This window comes from Tamandua tetradactyla, chromosome 3 (genome assembly GCF_023851605.1).
Source record: "Tamandua tetradactyla isolate mTamTet1 chromosome 3, mTamTet1.pri, whole genome shotgun sequence".
NCBI lineage: Eukaryota > Metazoa > Chordata > Mammalia > Pilosa > Myrmecophagidae > Tamandua > Tamandua tetradactyla.
The window spans coordinates 213,129,199-213,149,513 of NC_135329.1; the positions used below are offsets into that span (position 1 = coordinate 213,129,199).

General features: G+C 49.8%; 1 protein-coding gene across 5 annotated transcripts in view; it reads left to right on the plus strand.

Annotated features, from left to right (window-relative positions):
• The window catches only part of AGAP1 (ArfGAP with GTPase domain, ankyrin repeat and PH domain 1), a 636,823-nt gene that overhangs the window by 598,046 nt on the left and 18,462 nt on the right, over nucleotides 1-20,315 (plus strand). The window contains exon 16 of one of the 5 annotated variants that reach the window (XM_077155529.1): nucleotides 1,472-2,089. The exons of the other annotated variants lie outside the window; for them this stretch is intronic. Within the exon in view, the coding sequence (XP_077011644.1) occupies nucleotides 1,472-1,700 (229 nt within the window). The 3' untranslated portion in view covers nucleotides 1,701-2,089. Of the gene's footprint in view, nucleotides 1-1,471; nucleotides 2,090-20,315 lie in introns of those variants that run through there. 5 annotated transcript variants of the gene reach the window in all.

Sequence of the window (20,315 nt, forward strand, 5' to 3'; positions counted from 1 at the left end):
GAAAGCTGGCATGCACTGCACATCTCAGTTTACCAGCCACGTGTCAGGGGCCCAGCAGCCGCATGTGACTTGCAGCTACTGTTCTAGAGATCTCAGGTCTAGAAGGCTTGTCAGGACAGAAGTGTTATTTGCTCTTTCAGCTTTGCAAATGGCGTGGTGGCAGGGAGGGGAGGTGTTTAATACCATTCCGAGGCAGCATACTGCAGGTGAGTCTGCACAGTCTCCCGCGAGGGCCTTCCAGGGCTGCCCACCTATAAAGCGTCCCACGTGTGAAATAACCTGGGATGGTCATTGAGTCACCTGGGCCCTTTTCCAGGCTCCAGCCCAGCAGCTTCAACCAAGGAAGCCATGCAGTGTTCCGGAACTTCTCCTTCTGCAGTGGCATAGTTTGCTGCTCAAGCTTCCACCCCACAGGCATAGCTTCACCCCACAGTCACCATCACACCTCCTAATCCTCCAGCTCAGCGCTCCCCAGCCCTGCTGCATGCTCGAGCCCGCCAGGGACCAGCTGCCCTCCGCAGGCCCCTGGTACAGCCCACTGGCAGTGGCCCCTGCACCTGACACTGTTTCAAGCCCCCTAGGTGGGCCCACTGTGCACGGGGTTGAGAACCGATGCTCAGGCTCTGGGGCCCCCGGACTCCCACCCAGAGCACATCTGGGAGGATTCTTGATCCTCACAACTGGAGGAGAGGGTTGTTACTGGCATCTAGCAGGTGGAGGCTGAATGCTACAGACATCCAGCACCGTACAGGACGGCCCCTCCCCGAAGCACTGCCAGCACACCTCAGCAGTGGGGGGTCAATGCACCCTCCCCTGAAGCATGGCTCCTGAACTTGGGCGGACTTCTGAATCCTCTGGAGGGCTCATTAGAAACCCAGATGCCACTCTGCCCCTCCCCGGCAGACCCAAGGTCTGGTGCAGGATCAAGGATTTTCGTTACTAACCCATATCCATGTGATGCTAACACTGCTGGCCTGGGGACCGCGCTTTGAGGACTGCCGCTCCAGCGCTGTGAATCCCTGCCTTGGCTGCTTGGACCGTCACCTGGGAGCTGTCAGAAGCACGGATGCTGGGTCCTCATCCCCATCACCCCGTGGTGATAGGCCTGAGGCGCGGGGCTGGAGTGTTCACAGTGTGGAAAACCCCTTTGAAGTCCTGGGTCGGTAAATGGTGTGCCTCGTTACAGCCCCCTGGGTCGCTGTCCTGCTGGACACCCGCCACAGTGCCCATTTTGGCAAAAGGCCTGACACCTCGACCCCGTCTCCAAGGTGGGGTCCCCCTTGCACCTCGGCCCGGGGCTAGAACCTTGGACCAGCATACAGGTCCCCAGATGTGAGTTGCCTTCTCCTGGCCCTGCGATCACTGCCCACGGCCCAGGCTATCCCGAGACCCACACACAGGCACTGCCTGCCCGGACTCAAAGTCGTCCCGGGCCCGGCTGAGCCTCCTTCTCTCCGTCTTCCTCTCTCAGGCTGCCACCGCAGATGGCCAATAGGCCCAAAAGAGCAGAACTGGCGAGACGGCCCAGAACTGGTGCGTGCCACCTGACAACCCCGGTTGGTGTGACGCCCTTTACGCTGGAGCGTATGTCTGCCGAGTCATCCCAGAAACAGAGCAGCCAACTAAAGCTCCCCCGGCGTCCTGGTTCAGGGCCACCCTTAGGGACGGTGGTGAAATTGTGGCAATTACTAGCTTCCTGAGAAGAAAGCAGCCTGTGACTTTTTGCTTCCAGAGTTCTTTCAAGTAGACACCCCTCCTTCTCATTAAAGATCCCATGACAGTTTTCATTAGTTTATCCTAACATCCTTGATAATAAATCCTTTCTAAACTAGCACTTCGCACACCAACTGTGGGAGACAGCAGCTTGACCTAGCAGAGACTGCAGTAAGAAAAAGCAGATTCTTGACCCATTTGAGCCATAAATGAGGGTGCAACTCTGGGCAAGTCCTTCTGGAAACATCGGAGTCCTTTCTGCAAAGGGAAAGGTGGAGCATGATGGTGCTGAGGGCTCCCTGCCAGCCCCTCTTCCCTCCCCCTCCCCTTCTTCCTCCAGAGGTAACAGACGGAAGGAGGGAGGGAGGGAGGGAGATGGGAACGTAGGACGGTAGACGGGGGGGGGGGGGGGGAGGCCAACCAGAAAAGTCTTGGACATTTCTCTGCCGCGAGTTAGCATTAAGGATTGAACAGCATCCCCCACAAGACATGCTCAAGTCATAAACCCTGGTCCTGTAGGTGTGAGCTCTGATGAGAGGATCTGATGAGACCAAACGAATCAGAGTGGGCCTAAATCCAGTATGACAGGAGTTCTTGAAGGCAAAGGAATTTTGGACCCAAAAGTGGATGTCACAGTAGGAGACAGAAAACGACAGCTCACCGTGTGATGGAGGCTGAGGCTGATTGCAAGCAAGCCGCATTCAGGGTGCTGCAGGCTTCTGAAAAAGCTTGATCCTGCCGACACCCTGATTTGGGGAACTGTGAACCAAGAAATTCCTGTGGTTTAAGCCCTCTAGTTTTTAGTATTCATTGTAGCAGCCCTGAAAAACTAAGACGGTTTGGCTGAGTGTAGACGAAATACACTATATAGAAAGAAAATTCTTAAATTCTCTATTTAACCGTCCTCATGGTCTCTCTGAAACGGTGCGACTTTATCATCGGGTTAATGTGTAAAGACACCGAGGTGTTAATTCACATTATGCACTCTAGGAATTTAATGATCAGTTTTTATCTGGCACAGCACAGGCTGTTCTTGGTTTTCATAAGTTTAAACTCAGCAGCTTCAAATTCATGTTAAACATCAGAAGAGTCCATCTGCTCTGACTAAATAACGATCTGCATAAACCCTAATAGCTAAATACAATAGGTATTACTGAACTGCGCCAAAGAGACATGTAGAAATGTTACAGAGACATTCATTGAGTTAGTTGAACAGTAGCCAAAAAATTACTTCGATGCCAAGCCCTAGCTCATATTTGTTGTAAGTTTCCAATTCTTGTTTTCATTTGCTTGACAGTTGTCAATGGAATGAATATAAAGATTTAGTCCTAAGTGCCAGAAGCCAGACACAAGACCTACATCTTGCAGGATTCCGTGTATGTGAAATGTGCAGAAAAGGCAAACAAAACCAGTAGAGAAAGAAAGCGGGCTGGATATGGGAATGAGGATTGACTGCAATCTTTTGGGGGTGAAAGAAATATTCTAAAACTGGACTATGATGCTGGTTGCATAGCTCTGTAAATTTACTAAAAATCACTGGCTTGTGCACTCAATGCAGGTGAGTTTTATGGTATATGGATTATACCTCAATAAAGCTGTTAGGGGGGGAAAAAGACTTTATATTGCTCTTCCTACCCCAGGGGTCTCCCAGTTTAAGAAAACTCAAGACAAAAAGAAGCCACATAAACATGGGTTGAAGCCACAAAGGGTCCCTTGCTATTTTTGTTTGGCATTGCAATAATGAACAGCATCCTGGCCTGGGACCAGGACAAAGGCGTCGGGGCCCCAGTCTCTTTTCCTTGGTTTTCAAAGCCTTGCAGATAAAGATGGGACCTGCCAGGGCCTCCTTCAGTCGTGAGAATAGCCACGGTGCCCCTGTGACCCCTCCACAGACCCCAGAGGATGCCCCAGACACTTCTCTATCTACTGCTGCAGCAGCATGTCTCTCCTTCACCCTCCTCCCTAACCTCGCAGCTCGTCTGTGCCCGTCAGGTCCTGATAGGAACCCCTGATGGTAAGGGCAGCACATAAGAATTTCCTGGTGGATCGTGAAGACGGCATCACTGGATTCCAGGTTTGAAGTCTTGTGTCAGAGGGAATGGCTTGGAATCTGAAATCCATTGGAGGAAGGAAAACATCCAAGGAAACAGCCGACGTTTTGCCTGAGGAAAACTCCCTGAGACCATCCCAGGAGCCGCGTTACAGAGGAAGCCCTGGTAGATGCAACTCAAGTTCTTTGCATGGCGTTGGCATGACCGTCCCACACACTAAGACGGAGCAGGAGCATTTGTGAAAGACAACAAGGCTCTTTGTCAAGACCCACGGATAAGATCTACAGAATTAAAATAAGATCGTTTTCACAATCGGGAGAATATGATGTTTCTTTTCATCTTACAGGTATCTATTTCCTCAATGTCTTAACCATGGGTCATGGCCACCTTGACCTTCTCAGCATGTGAGCCATGGAGGCCACAAGCAAGGCCATGATTTCCAGAACATGCTCCTGCGGGGTTTAGCTCCTGCAGATGAGAAGAGATGTTCCTGGGAAAAGAGTTGTTCTGAGGACTGAGCTGAATGAAGTCAGAGGTTCCTCTGTGGCATGTACAACTTCCCAGGCCCAGGAATGCGCTCGGCACCTGTGCCGTGAACATCAACATTTTTTTAAGGAAACTGCTTTAAAAACAATGTTAAAACCTTTTCCTATGAATGATTGATGTCACCGTGGAGGACTCTCGAGATTTGCAAGGGGAGAATATCTGGTATTTAAAACCTCCCATAACATTCCTCGGCCTGGTCCCTTGTTGTTGACCAGTGAAACTCTGGCATGTATGTAGTTTGATCAGCACGAATTACCCCTTGTTGTTCCACATAAACGTCTCTCTTTTCACCTTTCTGCCCTGGGCTTCAGTGGTAACTCATGCCCGCAGTTGAACCCAATGTTGGGTTTGGCATGTTTGCATCTTCAGGCACTGCCAGCCTACCTTAGGCTGGGACCCCTGCAAATAGGACAGCATGGAATACCCAGCTGGCTGGGCAGAATTCAATGCACTGAAAAGTCTGAAAAAGAATACATTGCATGTGGGGACAGCCCTGTGTCCCTGCTACCGAATGTAACTCTTTACCCCATACTCCTCGTTGAGTGGGAAATGGCTTAATTCCCTTTGGTGGCTGTGGTGGTATCTTGGTGGGGTTGTCATCTTGGTGGGGACTCTCTGTTGTCACTTGCCATGTTGCTCGTGGAATATGGATGCAGTGTCTGTCCTCTGGTCAACATGGTCTGCTGCCTGGGGGTGGATTGTGGAGCCTGAGAGTCCCGGCCCCTCCATTCTGAGAACGAGTTACTGTGGGTAACACCTACGGCAGCATACCAAGGATGGAGAGTAAAGCAGCGGTTCTCCGGGGGCAGGGAGGAGTGTATGGATGGATCCTTAGGCAAGGCATTGACGCTCCCCCCATCACTGATGACAACAGACCTCCAAGCCCCTGTGTCACGAGCCCCGCTGCTCGCACCCTTGTCCTGACCCTTGTAAGCCCTTGCCCTCCCCCACCCCTTTTGCAGAACACAAACCTTCGTCTTCCACATCCTCCCGCCGCCGTGGAAGCTCCTCTCCTGCTTGTAAGCCCTAATTACAGTTCATGTCTCAAAAAGTAAAAACAAAAACCCTTTTCATAGACCCCCCCATGGTATCATAAACGTTCTTCCAGGTCATTATATATTTCCTTTAAAGCATTATTTTTAACGCTGTCACAACGGTACATCAGAGGGTTGAGCCAGCATTGAGTCCTTTGCCTTCGAACATTGAGAAAGCTGCAGTGCTACGCGACATGATGCTGGGTGGAGCGTGTGCATTTGTACGTCTTTGCAGGTCTTACTCTATTCTCAGGACAGGTGCCTAGAAGCAGCATACCAGGCCACCGGGCAGGGCCTTCTCAGGTGTTTTATCAGCCCTCTCACTTCACTCTCCGTAGGGACAGTGCCCTCTGCGTCCCAGTTCACGGCAATACATCTGTCCATTCTCTCTATTCTCGGGTCCCCTGTCCGCCTTGAAGCAGCTCCATCTGTCACTTCCGGACTCATGAGTGGAAAGCCCCACTTCAAGTCATCCCTTTCCTCATGAGCCTGCTGTGGCTCCCAGCTGCTGAGGGGATTCCATCCTACCAGATGTAACCCGTGAGTTACTCAACCTCTGTGGGGGGAACGTGGTGAGGTGGGGGTTAATTGGCCTTTTCAAAGGGTCATCTGCTTGGATAAGTCTCACCACTGAGTGACATTTTCAGCAGTTTGGTAGCATTTCCTGACCCCAGATGGTTTCACACATTTTTGGTGCCTACCTTACATATGTCACTCGGTGATTTTATGAGCTGGATCCAGTCTACTGCCAGCCCCCTTTCCCTGTAGGATCCTACACCAAATCGGATGGACCCCCCTCCCGGTGCTCCTTGCCCTGCCGCATCCGCAGCCTTCCCGTCCGCATTGCAGCCCTGCTCCTGAGTCCAGCAGCAGGTCCTCGGGTCCTGTCCTTGTGACTGAAGACGGTGGATATGTGGGCAATACTCAGTCTCCAGGGGTCAGCTTTCCCGGGTGGGGTGGGGGTGTTCCCGAGCCCAGCAGGGACTGGCACCCGATGGAGTCCTGCCGGGTCACCCCTGCTTCCCATGTACCGAGCCACTGCTCCCAGGCCCACTCACGCCTCATCCCGATGTGTTCCACACACAGCCTTCCACGACCTCCCCGGTGGGGGCCTAAACCTCCTTGCCCTCCATCCCTCAGCTGAAATGCGATATCTGCCCGCCATCCTGCTCTCCTCACCTCCCATGTCCCTGGCCCAGGGCCCTCCCGGAATTCTGCACAACCCTGTAATTGGCTCTTTCATCAGGTCTCCAGGACCCTCCTTATTCAGCCTTTAGGGAGGAAATAAGAGGTCACTTTGCTGTCCATGGGGTGGGGGGCCTGTGGGTTCCTGGCCAAGGGCCAAGCAGGTTCCCAGGCTAATAGATGCCCCACGGGGGTGGGTACCACGAGACCTCCTGCTCAGGAGGCCCTCATCTGCCGTGCCAGCTCCTGAGCAGGCCCAGCACCCCTGCTGCCTCTCATGTCTCATCCTGCCCCGGTTGGCTTCTCAGTCCTTCTCTTCCTGGTAGCGTGGCTGTTCGCTTCCTATGGTTACAAGTCACCATGGCACTTCTGGTGTGATGTAAGCACAGCTTATTGTCTGCAGGCCTGGGCTCAGAAGCCCAAGCTGGTCTGCAGGGCTGGCTCTGCTGGGGGCCCTGGGAGAGGAGGCATGCCTTCCCTTTCCAGCTTCTGAAGACCGCCCGGTCCGCCTGACTGGGGCTCTGCCTCTCCCCCGCCCCAACCTTCCGTCATCGTTCTGCCTTCACTCATCTGGCCCTCCTGCCTCCCCCTTGGAAGGACCCTTGTGATAACCTCAGGCCCCCCAGATGGGCCAGGAAGTTCTCCCATCTCAGGTCTTTAAAGGAATCCCCTCCAAACCCTTTTGCCACGTCAGGTCATGTGGTCCCAGGCTCTGGGGATTCGGACGTGGCCATCTCTGGGGGCCTGTGTCCAGCCTCCCACAAAGTGGGTGCTCGCTCTCTTCCAAAGACAGCAGGCGCCTCTCCCTAAGCCTCCCTGGCCTTGGCCGCCTGCCTCCCTGAGCCCCCACTGCAGCCTTGGGGTGCAGGTGGAGCCATCCATAGGAAGGAGAAGCACAGAGGATCAGGAATTGGAGGGTCCTGGGCTGGAACGAGGACCCAGGTGGGGAAGGGGAGGTAGCCACACTGCGCCATGCCTGTTACCACCCAAAGCATCGAGTTTCCTGTTTTTAAAAGACTAAGAATACTACTGGTCACCCATATCCTACCCGGCTGCCAGGTTGTTGTGAAGCTCACGTGAGAACACGTGTGGGGACGCATTTCTGACTATGGACACCCCACCTAAAGTTGTCAGGCCCTTCCTCCATCACAGTTTTACAGCTGCAGCGTCTCCTTATTTGACCGAACGCCGCTCTGTGTATCGAGTTTGGGGTGGGACGTTGTTGACCGTTTGCCAGACAGATGCCTTGTCTCCGGTCAAAAGCCAGCAAGCCATTACTTTTCAAAGCGTTTCCAGTAGATACATGGCTTCTGCCTTGAAATAACTTGCCAGTGAAAAATATGTGGATGGTAGAAAAATTAATGTTTCTGTCCGCTCAGAGTTCTGCAGGGTTTTTTTTTTACAGGGCAATTATCTGTATGAGATCCTTTTTATTCTTTTAAGTGGAATCCCATGGCTAATGAAACCATATTTTGAACATGGAATTGTTACAAAGACGAAAAAAATGTCATTATCCAGAAAAGCAGCAATAGTGCACTCATTTGATGGTCCAAATAGAACATCCTTCTTCTAGGGGAGATGAAAGCGGCCCCCTCCTATTAGCCTGTGAAATTATTTTAGAATTGCATTTTAATCCCTGAAACTAGAAAGGAGAATGGAACCCCAACATGGGTTCCGTGCATGGGAAGTCAAATCTGAAATTTAGAGGCAGAATATATAGGCTAGCACGCCTAGGCACTAATCCAAAAGAAATGTGAAAAAAAGAGTCTGTTTTAAGGTTGGAAAAAGGCAACATGAAAGGAAGGGCTTCCTTCCCGCAGCTTTTTCTGGTGCCCTTTTCCCCTGATCACATTTGCTAGATGTCCATTTCTGTAAGTTTTCCCTCTAGAACAAACCTATCATTTTTCACCACAGGATATTTACAGCTTCAATCAGTGCCAAATTCAATTGGCTTCTGATCTCATCGCTGGAAGTTATAGATGCAGATATTATTTGCACTGCGGTTAATTATGGAGCAATCAAACTTTGGCTTTTCCACTGTAATTTCCTCTGCCAGCTAATTTAATTAATCACCCCCAGCTCAGCTCTTCCAGCTGCGACCAGCAGGGTCATTAATTAGGCCTGTGGCGGAGCCCAGGACCAGGTCCTGCCACCGAGCTGCTGCCCAGTTGATCTCTAAGGGTGGGAGGGCCCTTCCTGGGCACCCAGGCAGCATGAGAGGGGCCAGGCGCCGCCTAGGCCCCCCACAAAGGAAGACAGCTCCCCACAGGCTTCTCAGGGCCAAACGACTCACTGCCCGGACGAGGGTGTAGGAAACTCCCGGGAAAGGCAGGAGGCCTCACCTTCCCGTGGCGCGGCGAGCTGGCCCGGGAAGCCCCAGTGGCCCCGGCTTTGGTCTTGGGCTCGTCCAGGCAGCGTGTGGTGCCCACGAAGGGTCCGTCTGCGAGAAGAGCCGGACCTGCTGCCGTGGGTGCTGGGCTCCTCACAGGCCGGTGATGGCGAAGTAGCGCTTTGGAGACCGGCTTTGCCCCGAAGGAAAGGTCAAAGGGTCATTGTTGTTTTGTCCTGTGTTGGTGGGTTTGGGGGTCTGAACCCACCAAAACCAGAGCCTGAATGCCGCAGGGGCTCTCCGGTCGCCTTGTTCAGAGCAGCCTGTGTACTTTCAAGCAGCTACCAGGTCACCTTCCCTGTAGAGAGAATGCCCCTTGCTAAGAAACTGTCCCTGGAATTCCATATAATCGTGTGTGTGTGTGTGTGTGTGTGTTAGAGCAAGGAGTGAGAGAAAAATAATCAGCCCAAGTTTGGGCAGCTTTCTTAGGATGATTCTTAAATTGAGTAATAGAGTTTCTTTTCTTATAATTGGGCTTTTTTAAAAAGCTTAATGTATGGCATGGAAAGATTTTTTTTTAATACCTTAAAGAAACCGGATGCTAAGTCTCATTTTTCACAAAAGGACAAATTGATGAACAGGTGTTTTGGGGAGCTGCAATAAATCACGCTAGAACAAGGAGTGTCTCTTCTGAGGTCCTACCCATTGCCTCGCCTCAATTAAATGAATCAAAGAGATAAATGTGAATGTACATGCGCACACACACTCACACTCACACACAAAAGCTCCAGTTGAGCAGGAACGAGGCAGTCCAGCTAAGTCATTGCAGGGCTAATAAGGATCCTTGTGTGCCAGGTGGGGGGAGGATGTGTGGAGTGACTCCCAGCGTCTGCGGACGACAGGAAGCGTCCTCCATAAAATCCCGATGGCCTGGGGACGCTGCACGTCCCTCCTGCCATGGGCTGCAGATGCCAAGCCCCCCTGCGCGGTGAGCTGTCCCCGCGGCCCCCTGACCTGCTGGCCCGCTGCGGTTTAGATGCGCGTTCTTTGTACAAGGTGAGGGTCGTTTTGGCAATGAATGGTAAGTGGAGATGTCCTCCCAGCTACCCGTCCTTCTGACTCCTGGGAACAGCAAAGCAGCCAGAATGCCAAAGGGCATATTTCTGTCCTTTAAAAATTAAAAATAAAAAAGCAGACAAAAAAAAAAAAAAAGATTCCTTTATGAGTCCTTTTTTTTCTAGAGAAGCCTATATTTGGATTTGGATTTCAGGAATCAAAACCCTAAAACAAGTCTTTCCTTTTGCAACTGAAATTTGAATTAAAAGAATTTTGGTTCACCAGATTCCATCACTGCCTAAGCTGACCTCTAAAATCGAGAATCTAATTAATTAATTAAGACCCCTCTCGGCTCTGGAGTTCTCAGTCACTTCAAGATGCTGCCGAAATGCACACCAGAAAGTTCCTTTATTGCTGCTCCTCCCGGAACTGTCTGGATGGGTCCAGCAGGGAGAGGTGCCGTCTCCTAGGCCCTTTGTCCTGGCTGCAGTGACCGTGTCCTCGGCTCTCATGTCTAGCGCACGTCCCCAGCTCTCCCCACGCATGGAACAGCAGGGCCTGTCCCAGGCCCAGCACAAGGTCACACATCCCAGAGCCCCCCCCCGGGAGGCTGCCAGGAGGCGTCACCATGCCCAGGACTTCTTTTTCCTCCTGTCTCCTCTCTTCTCATCCCCTTGCAGCCTTAACTCTCAAGGAAGGGAAATGCAGCAGCACAGAGAGCTGAGGGCCAGGGCGAGGACAAGGGCAGGTCCCGCTGCTGCAGGCCTTCCCAGGCAGGGAGCGGCAGTGCCCGTGGCCCGTGCCCTTGTGCAGAAGGAAGACCCCCGAGGAGTGTCCTGGCCCGGGCAGGACGAGGCTACCTGCCAGGGCCGGCAGACCTGTGTGTCCTGGCCGTGGGGTGGTGGTCACAGAAACGAGGCCCCCATGGTCACCTCTCTGCTGGCATCAGCCCTGGCACAGGAGAGGACTCAGCTCCATTTGCCACATTTTAAACGCTTTCCTCATCTGACCCTCTTCTTGCTTAAAAACTGGCTTTGACAGTCCAAATGTTGGCAATAATTGGATTCTAAATTCCAATTCATCTGTAAAGTATTCTGTGATTAAATTAGCCTAATAGATATTTTCTTACATGGCTGCATAATTCTACCCTGATTGGCTCTCCGTGGCCCTCTGTGCCCCCAATTTACTATTGACTTGAAATTCTCAGAAGATGAGACATAACTCTCTGCCTTTCTCAGCCTGTTTTCCCAGGTTAAAAGTTAAACTGATATATGCTTTGAGGATATCACCGTAATGCTTAAGAGCAGTTGCACAGTGTATATTATTCTTTAAGATAGAGCAGTAGAAGGAAAATATTATTTTATGTCATTTTAAATCCTCTTTTTTGATTCAGAAACGGAAAGATATATACCGGCCTGTTAATTCTTTGGGCAGCAATTTTATTGCAGGCTGTGTGGTTTCTTAAAATAGTTGGAGAGTTTTATCAGAATAAAAACTTTCATCGTCACTCAGAACATAGATCCTAAAATATCGTAACTACCATCAAAAAAATTTTTAAATAACCCAAGGTAAACTCTGCACTAGGATGCTCCTTAACCATTTTTATAGAGTTGGATGGGATGGAAAGGGAAGCACCCCACATGGAAGGGTAGGCATGGGGTCCCCAGATTTACATATTCATGCATCAGCTTCATTTCTTTATTTCTTTGCGTGAATTAAATTTCTTCAAGTATGTGCCTCTCCCCTCCCCCACCCCCTCTCTGCCTCCCTCCACAAACCTGCAAGTAAAATTCATGGCTCCCTCCCTGGTTTAGTAGCTGGAAACAGCTGGCGGGTTTTGTGTAGCGCCTGAACAGTGGGGGGAAAAAGTTTTGGCAAACACTGGGGAAACCCAGGACAGAGGAGGTAGGTAAACTCAGGAAACTGTTTTCATGAGTAAATGAAGGAAACAAAGGCCGCCCAGCAGGAACAGAAGGGACACACACTCCCTCTGAATAGCCCCCTAAAAGCAGAGCTGAAAAGGAAGAAGGCCTATTTGCTTCTGGGAATCCAATAAATTGTTTCAGGAAGTGAAAGTCTGTCCAGGCTAATGGAGCTGTGATTGACAGCACTTCTCATTATAGAACCCATCAGGGGCCAGGGCATTCCAGAGTTATTTCGGGGGTGAGGTGGGAATGAGAGGAAGCAAAAGCCCAAGGTGGTGAGGGAGGAGGGCGTCTGTTCCCTGAGACAGGCCTGCATCCCCTCTAACCCCCTCCACGAGGAGACCGTGGAGATGTGCCAAAGGAAGACGCTCAGGTTCCAGGAGCGCTGGCCTCCCATTGTGAGGCTCCATGCTTGCCACTTCCTGGGAACCTCCCAGCACCTTCCTGGGAGAGCCTGGCCCTGCCCCGTTGCAGCACAGACCACTCTGCTCTCCTCTCCAGAGGGGCTACTTTTGTGGCTCACACCTGCTTGTGACTCTTTTGGTGGCCTCGCAGCATTTCTGATGCTGTCAACATTGGTTGAAGGCCAGTTATAGTGGCATTGTCTATCAGATGACAGCCAAAGGCATGTCCATCCTCTTTGTCCAAGGGGGGCCAAATAAGACGAAATTAAGCTAGAGTCAATCCTTGTCATCCCAAGTCTCTAGAATGCCAGGCCATGGTGGGTGGAGAGGACTAGGGATCTCCATGGAGGATGGACGCTGCAGTCATCCTCCATGGGTGAGGCCCTCCAACAGCTCTTGGAGAACCCGGAAGCTGCTCAGCCCAGAAGGAAGATGATCAAACATAGAAAATCCGATTAAACATGAGCACTGGGAGCAGGCCAGGTAGGGAAGGCATCTGAGACCTGCTTGGTCCCTGAGCCTGAGGGGCAGCTTGCAAAAGGCCAGTTATCTAGAGTTTGTTGCTGTGCTCATCTCTCTCCCCTCTTCTCCATGGTGGTCGCTTTCAGAAAAGTGGGAGCCTCACCCAGGCTGGAACCCCAGGGATCTCTAGTGATGTTCCCTGGTTGCCAGCCACCACTGCCTAGCAGGGGTTCGAGAGTCACTGGACCATCACCTGTTAACCTTACTGGGAATCCGTCAGTCTTTTCACACTGAAATCGGCAGAAGGAAAGCTTTCTCACACTGCTCATTGAAGAGATTTACATGCATACTGCCAAGGAAACTGGATGATTCTAGTGTTTTCCAGCTCTGGTGGAGTTTGGAAAGCTCCATGAAAGGATAAAATGTCCTGGCATTGGGACCTGGGTCTGCCACCTGCTGGGACCATCGTTTTGAGAAGTCAGCCACCTCGACACACAAGGCTTCCGGTGTGCGTGGTAGCTGCCTGGTGTTTCCAAAAGACTCGCATTTACGATTATGTGATTACGTCGTGCGGTTGATTTCTTTTGTGGGCTACGCACTTGTCTCGGTGACTCACAGCTGCCCTATAGTCATAGATGGTCACTCACGCGCTCACTGTTGGATTGCATGTTCTTAAGCTGAAGGAAAAAGTGTTACTTTTAAATCTGGGTTTAAGTACACTTTAAATTTGGTAAACTAAATCCAGGGCCATCTACCTAGCAAAAACCAAGAGCACAAGGATTCTTGTTCCTTGTTGATTACCACTGCTCCCGAGAACTGCAGCAGCTGCCGCCCTCCAGGGCTGCTCCTCTGCCCTCTGTTTGTTTCTCCTCCTGCCTCTGTTCACCTGTATCCAGCACCTAATATAGCGTGGAGCCTTCTTCCTCATGGGTGCTCAATTGGTATTTCTTGAAAGAATGGCTGCTCAATTGGGCATTGGGTGATGAAGGCAATCAGTATAAAGATACCCGGGGCTGAAATCAAATTCAGAGAACTCAGACTTGAGTTAAAAAAAAAAAGGGGGGGAGAGGACTGATTTGTCTCTCAGAGTGCAGAATGTGGAAGGGGCATCAGCATCCATCATGTGGGGGAGGGAAAAGGGAGAGATGGAACCCCCGTTCTCTGGGGCGCTGGGCAGAGCAGTGCGAGACGCCCGCTCATGCAGGTGCAGGAGCCAGCTGCACCTTGCACACTTCCGTGTTCAAGTTTTCCCCAGAGAGCATGCTCTTCTTTTGTAAAAAAATAATTAAACTGCGTCTGCTCAGTTGCTCTGACACAAAGTGCAAACTTAGACGTTATTTCCCTGAGCACATGCGCTTGTCTTCTCACGATCCTGCAAAGAGCATCCGGTATTCTCAGGAGTTGTATTCTGTAACATCACAGTGAATCCCGAATCACTGCTCCTGGGGAAATCACAGGGTCACTTCCCGCAAGCCTCTGAGGGTACAACATTTTCATAAGCCAATCAATATGTGACCTTGTTTTATGTGAGCTTCTATTTGACAACACCTCATTTAATATATGTTGTTGATGCAGTAACATCGAACTCATGGACAACACTACACCTGGGGCCTGAGCAAAGCTGATCTAACGCTTGTGCTTTCTCTGGAAGGCACATCACAGCCTCCTTGGGCTTAGGGACACTTGACAGCACTAGACATGGGGCCATTTTAAACGCAGAATCGCCAACCCAAAGCACAAGCATGCAGAAAACGTGGCACTGAGTACACTGCGAAAGACACACATTTACAACCTAAGAGCTAAACCAGACGGACGGGGCATCGCCTTGTTATATCTTGGAGGCCGGCTTGCCCATCAGGCAACTCAAGATTTTTTGTTGCCCCGAGCGTGTCCATGAATGACCCTGAAAGCACCATGAGTATGGGTTTGGGGGTGATGGATTTTAGCAACTAGGCCAGCTGCAAACAGGCAGTGTAGAAATGATGGAATCAGCTGCATTTGCTCTGTGCCTCTTCATCTCCCGGTGGTAAAGATTGCGCCTCTCTGCTCCATGAGGGGTGCTTGGAAGGACCACACGTGAGAGAGAAGGTGCCCAGGAGGCCGCCAGGTACTGGCACAGCGTGGGGGGGTGGGTGCTGGCTGCATGGAGCAGTGCCCGTCGACCAGCTCCCTGTGTGCATGGCGTGCACGAGGCGGACGCGGGCTGGTCTGTGTCGATCCCATGCTCGTCTCGGAGGCCTTGTTTACCACTGGAGAACAAAGAGGAGTAAAGAGAAGTGTGCCCAGAAGAAAAGAGGCCCTTGGAAAATTTCAGATTCCTGTACAGTCAGCATTAATGTGCTGGTTTGCAAAAATATAAATGGGGGATTGAATTGCAAGACTGTAGGCCATAATGAGTGCGTTTATGGCATAATGGTCTGATTGGCGCCCTGCCTTTTGAATGGCTGAAGGGGTCTAATTGGCATATAACGCACTATAAATTTATTAGCATGCCTTGCCTCTCATTGGCAGGTCTTCTACTGTTAACCACCAAGAAATTACCAATTTTCAGGAGTTAGTCACTCAAGTCGCACTATGACTAGGTTTAAAAAAAAAACCCACACGTTTCTGTTATAAATCAGGCTCGTGCCCTGTGCAGCAGCTCTCCAGCTGCAGATGAGTCACTTGGGTCAAGAAGTTTGGGTTGTGGGGCAGAGTGCCTGCTTACCCGGAAACTTGGCGCTCCTCGCCCCAGACTGGACCCACAGGCCCCTTCACTAAGGAGCTGCTTTTGCTCGGATCAGGTGGCCCAGCCTGGGCTCCAGCTGCACAGCTCAGGGGACGGGCAGGGGAGAAGCTGCAGTTCTGTGGCAGTTCCCGATCACAGCTTTGATATTCTCGTTGGTACATTTAAGCCCCAGGCGCCGCGCACACAGCAGGCTCAGCCACCCTCTTACTTCAAGAACATACCAGAAATATTCCTGAGCAGGCATCATTATTTCAATTACTTCTCTCTGGTTTTTGAGGCACACACTTGAGAGTCACAAATTAGAAAATAATATTCACATGTTTCTTCTAATTGGTAACAGATTAGAGGCATTTTATCTTTTTAAAATAATTTCCAAATGTGCCCCAAAGAGACTGCGAAGGTCCTGGCAGGTGTGGAAAGCCGCGCACGCGGGGGGCCCGGCCAGGCCGCGAGGTATGGGAAACCCTTCTCCCAAAACTCAGTTTCAGTTCAGACTTTTATATTCTTTTCATCCCTTTTTTTCTGTTGAAAGGGAGCAGAGATAGATGGTAGCTTTGCATCTTCTTATGACTCCTTGAAAATTTAATCCTTAACTGTAAACATATTTATGAACACATCAGTTTGATACCACATACGCACTCTTCAGCCTCATTTGTTTTATTCCTACACACACACACACACACTTGCATATCTTATACTCATTTTTGTGTCCCATCTGCTGCACAAACAGATTTGGAGTTTTCCGTGCCTCCCTTTCCTCTGGGGATTTTGGAGGGTAAAGACAAAGGTTGTGGCTGGCCCAGGGGACCCTGTATGCCGCATTTAAATACAGGGGTCCCACACCCCTCTGTCTAATGGGCGCTTGCATTTCTTTTCTCCTAATAGAATGTGGTTTTATGAAATACTGTTTTAGAAAATTGGTTGCTTCTCTGGAAAACTGTCTAGGCAGTTTTCCGTGCGACCCAGCAATAGCTCTCTTGGGCATTTGTCCCAGAGAAATGAAAACTTAGGCTGACACCAAGTACCTATACGCTAACGCTATAGCAGCTTCATTCATTCCCCTCGAGAACTGGACACAGCCCGCTGTCTTTCACCAAATGGTTAGCTGAGCTGTAGCCGGCCAGCCCCATAACGGAATGCTACTCGGCCTCAAAAAGTACAAGCTACTGACATACACAGCACTGTGAGTGGATCTCAAGGGCTTTAGGCTGAGTGAAAAAAATACAGTCCTCAGACACAGTTCCAAGTACATGGTGACATTCTTTAAACGACAAAATCGTAGCAATGGAGAGCAGATTCGCGGCTGCCCAATGTTGGGGTTGGGAGGAGTGGGGAGAGGGAGAGGGGATGGTTATCAGATGATGGCGGGAGGGACTGTTGTGTTGGAAATATGGGTACACAAACCCACACGTGATAAAATTGCACAAGGCTGAGTGTGCACACAGACACAAATGGGTATAAGCGAAGCTGTGGTCTCAGTAGGTTGGTGATGGTATCAGCATCAGGGTCCCGGCTGTGAGATTGTCCTGTAGCCTTGCAGGATATTTCCACTGGGGGAAATTGGGTAAAGGGTGCAGGGGATTGCTCTGTTTTAGTTCTTAAATCTGCATGCGAATCTACAATCATCTCCAAATACAGAGTTTAAACCTGAAAGCAAAAAGGAGAGAATAAAAAAAGTGGCTTCGTTTAAAAGAACCAGGGCTCCTTGGAGAAATGGCTTATTCCAGATCTGGGGCAGGAAGGTCCAAGATGCGCCTGGAACATCCTGCTGAGCCAAAACGCAAGAAACTGACAAGGACTAAGGGTGACTCATCAAATAGACACAGGAGCTGGCTTGAAGGGGCTCCCACTGGCCTGACTTAAAACAATTTGAGCATCAAAAAGAATACCGGTAACCATTTATATAGCACATTTAATTTTTAAAATGCCACAGGTCCACAGCAATACTCCACAAAGAAGGCCAGGGAGAAGCTCTTCTTTACAAAAGAATGCCAAGTGATAAATAGACAAGGTATGAGAGCATTTGAAAATCTCCAGCTCACAGCCAAGAATGTAATCACTGGCTCAGCCAGGGGTCCTCAGCAGATGTTACAGCTCTTGGGGGAAAGGTCATTGAGAAACAGGATATATGCAAGTCTCAGGGTGTCACCCCACAGATCACTTGATAATTATAGAGGCACACCTGGCGGCCCCCACGTTACCCATGTGGTCATACGAGACTTCAGTAATGGGACAGCCAGACAACCCCTGCCTCCTGGCGTGGTGCTGGGGGCACATGTGGCCCTCGTGCAGTGTTTTTATAAAAAATACTCAACCTTTACTTTGTGCATGGTTTACTGTAAACCCCTAGCTTCTCTAATTAAAAAAAACAAACAGACTAAGCCTTTGAGTTCAGCTGAGGTTAACATCTGCGGAGTCCCCTGTCCCTTCCCACCCCCCTAAAAACACGATCTTAATGAGACAGATGAAACCAGGCTGGGGGACATTCTGCCATAGAAATTGCATGAGCCCTTCAAAAATGCCAGCATATTGGAAGACCAGACAGAGGGTGGGGTTGGGGGCTTACAGATGAAAGATTAGAGACCAGGTAACTAAATGCAAAGCGTCATCACCGATTGAATCCTGGATTGAAAGAAACCTTCAGCTCTAGAGGATATGTTTGGAGCATTTGGGGACAGGTGACCACAGATCATACGACCAGTTCCGCACGGGCACCCCGACTTCAGAGGTTTGCACAGTGGGGTCTGTGTAAAAAGGACAATAGAAACCGCTCAGAGTCGGGATTTTTACTCATTAAAAGTAATGCATGCCGACTGAAAGGTCTGTGCAAACCCCTAACCAATGGTCGTGATGATTGTCCTAATACAGAGGATAGAAGGGGAAGAGGGCAAGCTTGCAGGCAGAGACTGGACCTGGCTTGCCCCTGCAGTGGCCAGCAGGGTCCTCAGCAGTGAGCCAAGGGGCCGGTAGGTGGGGCTTCTCAATTTTAAATAGATGTAGGGGACTGGTTCTTTTTTTTTTTGAGATACCTTCACACACCGTACAGTCCATCCAAAGTATTCCATCAGTGGCTCCCAATGTCATCACGTAGTTGTATATTCATCACCATTATCACCTTTAGACCATCTGCATCACTCCAGAAAAAACAAATAGCAAAAAAAAAAAAAAAACCATACATCCCGTCTATCCAAATTTTTTTATCCCTTATTTCCCCCCTATTATTTATCTATTTTTTGTCCTTATTTTTTACTCCTCTGTCCATACCCTGGATGAAAGGAGCATGAGACACAAGGTTTTCACAATCACACAGTCACATTGTAAAAGCTGTATAGGTATACAGTCTAATTCATTAATCAAGGCTACTGGAACACAGTTCAACAGTTTCAGGCACTTCCCTCCAGCCACTCCAATACACCATAAACTAAAAAGGGATATCTATATAATGCATAAGAATAACCTCCAGGATAACCTCTAGACTCGGCTTAAACTCTCTCAGCCACTGAGATTTTATTTTGTCTCATTTCTCTCTTCCCCCTTTTGGTGAAGAAGACTTTCTCAATCCCAAGCTGCTGAGTCCCGGCTCATCCTGCCAGGGAGATTGACACCCCTGGGAGTCATGTCCCATGTAGGGGGAAGGGCAAAGGGTTCACCTGCCAAATTGACTTAGAGGCCATATCTGAGCAACCTAAGAGGCTCTCCAGGGGTGATTCATAGGCATAATTGTAAATAGGTTTAGGTTCTCTTTTGCAGGAATAAGCTTCATAGGGGCCAGCCCCAAGATTGACAACTCAGCCTATTGAATTGGTTGTCCCCAGTGCTTGTGAAAATATCTGGAATTCCCCAGATGGGGAAGTTGAATATCCTTTCTCCCCAGTCCCCCAAGGGGACTTTGCAAATACTGTTTTATTCTCTATCCAGATTACTCTGGGATGTATCGGGGCATCACACTAACCTGTACAAACCAACAAGATCTCATTCCTTATTCAAGATTCCATGTGGTTGTTGTGTTCGAATAAACTGACCATACAATTTAGATAGATTGCCACCAAAAGTATAAATTTTGCACCAAATAAACATCTCTTCCTTTGGTCTCACACAGAAGTTGAGACCACATCATCCTTTACCCTGTATTCTGATTTACCTTCGTCCTATGCAGATGAGCTTCATTCGTATTTCTAGTTGAAGTCTGATCACTTTTTCAGCTTTTTTAACAGTTCCTGTATGGGGCAGTGCTGACTTTCAAAGCTTCAAAGCGCTAACTCTGAGTCTCAGGTGTCACATAAATACCCGAAGGCGGGGCTGGTTCTTAATTTGTCACGTTAAGGGCATTAGATGAATCATTTGCTTTCACTATCATTTCATAAAAGAATGGTCACTGCCACTTTCAGAAAGTAGAAAGGCTATATCAGAAAAAGAATCATCCTATAAATTTAGAAATTTAGCTGTACGCAAACCTCCAGTCCATGTTTTTCCTGTTCCTCAGCAGACCAGGGGTAGCTTTGCCACCTGCTGGGTCCGGCAAGCTGCTGGACTAGCCAGGAGCCGCTGTAGAATTTGCGGGGTCCAGTGCAAAATGATCACGTGGACCCTCATCCTCATTCGATGATGATCTAGAATTTCAGGAGGCAGCAGCAGAGCGGGGGTCCCTAGGTGGCTGTGAAGCCAGCCTAGGTCCAGTGGACCCCTAGATTCTTCCCACACCTCTGCTCTCGGATCTTCTCTCGAGAAAGAAGCTCGGCAGACAGAGCCTTACGTTTACATTATCAAAGCATTGGGCGGTTCAACTCCTTGTCAACTGTGGCAAATCTCCCGATCCTGGCAGTTGGAGGTTTGCTTAAAGAATTTAGCTTTAGCTTGTGAATAATGTTTTCCTTGCTGTAGA